The sequence below is a fragment of the Sinocyclocheilus anshuiensis genome, unplaced genomic scaffold, assembly GCF_001515605.1.
Source record: "Sinocyclocheilus anshuiensis isolate Anshui unplaced genomic scaffold, SAMN03320099.WGS_v1.1 scaffold1764, whole genome shotgun sequence".
Classification (NCBI taxonomy): domain Eukaryota; kingdom Metazoa; phylum Chordata; class Actinopteri; order Cypriniformes; family Cyprinidae; genus Sinocyclocheilus; species Sinocyclocheilus anshuiensis.
In genome coordinates, this window is record NW_015557159.1 from 73,090 (window position 1) to 75,419 (window position 2,330).

At 36.2% G+C, this 2,330-nt stretch overlaps 1 protein-coding gene across 1 annotated transcript in view; it reads left to right on the plus strand.

The window, feature by feature from the left end:
- LOC107678263 (cyclin-F-like) overlaps positions 1-2,330 on the plus strand; it is a 23,275-nt gene that overhangs the window by 8,363 nt on the left and 12,582 nt on the right. The window contains exons 11-12 of the mRNA XM_016473470.1: positions 748-928; positions 1,026-1,113. Coding sequence (XP_016328956.1) covers positions 748-928; positions 1,026-1,113 — 269 coding nt within the window. The remainder of the gene's footprint in view (positions 1-747; positions 929-1,025; positions 1,114-2,330) is intronic.

A 2,330-nucleotide genomic window follows, 5' to 3' on the forward strand; every position in this document is an offset into this window, starting at 1 on the left:
TTATTTCTAACGATAAATGAGTTATTAATAGTATTATATACTAAAAATATAGATTTTTATTAATCTTATATAAAATATAATTTCATTTTTGTTAACTTAATGTATTGTTTTTAATTACAAATTGATTTTTACTCTATTTTTAGAGTATTATATACGAAAACATTTTATAAATCTTAGATATAAGTATAAGTATATAAAATAAAATATATGTATATCATTTTAATATATTATTTATGAATATTATTTCTAATTACCAATGTATTGTTTTACTCTGTTTTTAGACTTATATTTAGAGTGCTATGCAGCTTTCTTAGCAGCATGCTAACATAAAACTAAAAAACTGGAATCATTTGTCATTAAAGACGAAAATTGACTGTTTATTTATTTTCTTTACAGCTGATACTCACTTACATTTCGGATAAATGAAATGCAAAACCAATGTTTTACAAGGCTAATATTGCATTGAATAATAATAAAAAGTCTAAAAACAATGTGACCTCCTGCTGAATGCACAGCAGTGTAATGACAAAGACGTACCCGATGGTGCCGTTTTATCTGTAAAACTGATAATTAAGAACTAATTACATGGAAGACAGATTATCAGTCTGTCTCTAATGAAAGATTATCTCACAGATGTTCAAAGCCATTCTTTCTGAGCCTCAAAGGGTCCTTTTTTCCATTTGCATTACCTATTTACTGGCACTGTTGTGTTAACCGACTAATTAACATGTTAATGTTGCGTTTCAGACTCCCACAGTGTTGAATTATGGGGAGGTGCTGCAGTCTCTGCTGCCCGTGGAGCGGCGCAGCTCTCATCTCTTCAGCTACATCTGTGATCTCTCTCTGCTCTGCTCACCCCTCACCGTCCCGGGACCGGCCCGACTCGCCAGCGCCGTCCTGCTGCTCACCAGAGCGCTGCACAACTACGGTACCGCCGATCACATGCCTCTAAAACCAGACCGAAGCATTCGACTGACTCAGACGAGAGCCTCATTCGAGATTTCCTAACACGTGTTTCTCAACAGTTCCTGTGTGGCCCGTCCAGCTGCAGGAAAACACCGGATTCTCCAAGCATGAGCTGGTCTCCTGCGCTTTATCGCTCTACGTCAAGTGGTGAGTGTCCAACGTTATCCATCTAATTAATTCACACCAAGGAAGTTTTCTGGTTGTTCTGACCCTGAGGGAAGCAGCAGTTTCTACAGCTCGGCTCTGTTGTAGGGTTGTGACGGTGAGGAAAGTTTCCCACCGGTTAATCCAGTGTTCGAACTATACCGTGGACTTTGGGGGAGCCCACTTGTTTTTTTTTATAAGGGGGGGGTGGGGGTCGTGCGCTTGCGCGTGCCTCAAAAGAGGGCTTACAATGATACAAAGATACATAACAGCTACAAGTGTATGCACTACTTGCTTTATGCAAGCACTATATAGGATAAATCACTATACATGATTTACCCTATTATACTTTATTGACACGAGTTGATAGGTGAAACAACAAACAGCCACCCACAAATAGTCTATAAACAAAGCTAGGGATGCACCGATATGAAAATTTTGGCCGATACCGATAACCGATAATTCTTTATTTTTGAAAGCCGATAACCGATATGTTGGCCGATAAATCTATATCCAAATTTTTATATACTTTTTGAGAGCCTGATTACAAAAAAGGTCTCATCATTAAAAGCCACATCCCAAACACTTCAACATAAGCAGCCTAGTTTGAACGGTGTACGTTTTAAAAATAATTTTACTCTCCCATTACCAAATTTAGCCATAAAAAAGTCTTACAAATAAATAAAATAATGCATAAATAATGCAAACAAGTCACTGGACATCATTACACGTGTAAAGAATCAAAATGAATGCGCCATAGATCAATAAAACAGAATAGCCTCTGCACGGACAATAATTAAATGATTTTAATTACTAAACCATATTGTTGATGAAAATAATAAGAGAAAAATAAAAGTGGTTGTTATTATTAATAATGTATCAATGATTTTGAAAAAGTAACAAATTAATACCACTGTTTTAAATAGCAGCCGTTTGAGCTGCGCGTGCTGAAGCTGAAGAGCTGAATGAACACGGTAAACTGAAGCGTTTTTCTGGCAGCTTATTTAACTCAAGGAAATGCATCCTGAAATTAATATTAATACAACATAAACATAATATTACAACTTATATATGTACAAAATGACGCAGTTATTGCGTGCTATAGTCAGAATGTGTGATCCTGTTGTGGATGCGCTCTTCCCATAACAACGCGCTGAAACACGGCAACTAAACCCAAAGAATTCACAACATTTTATTATAATAATGTTCTCATTAGAATG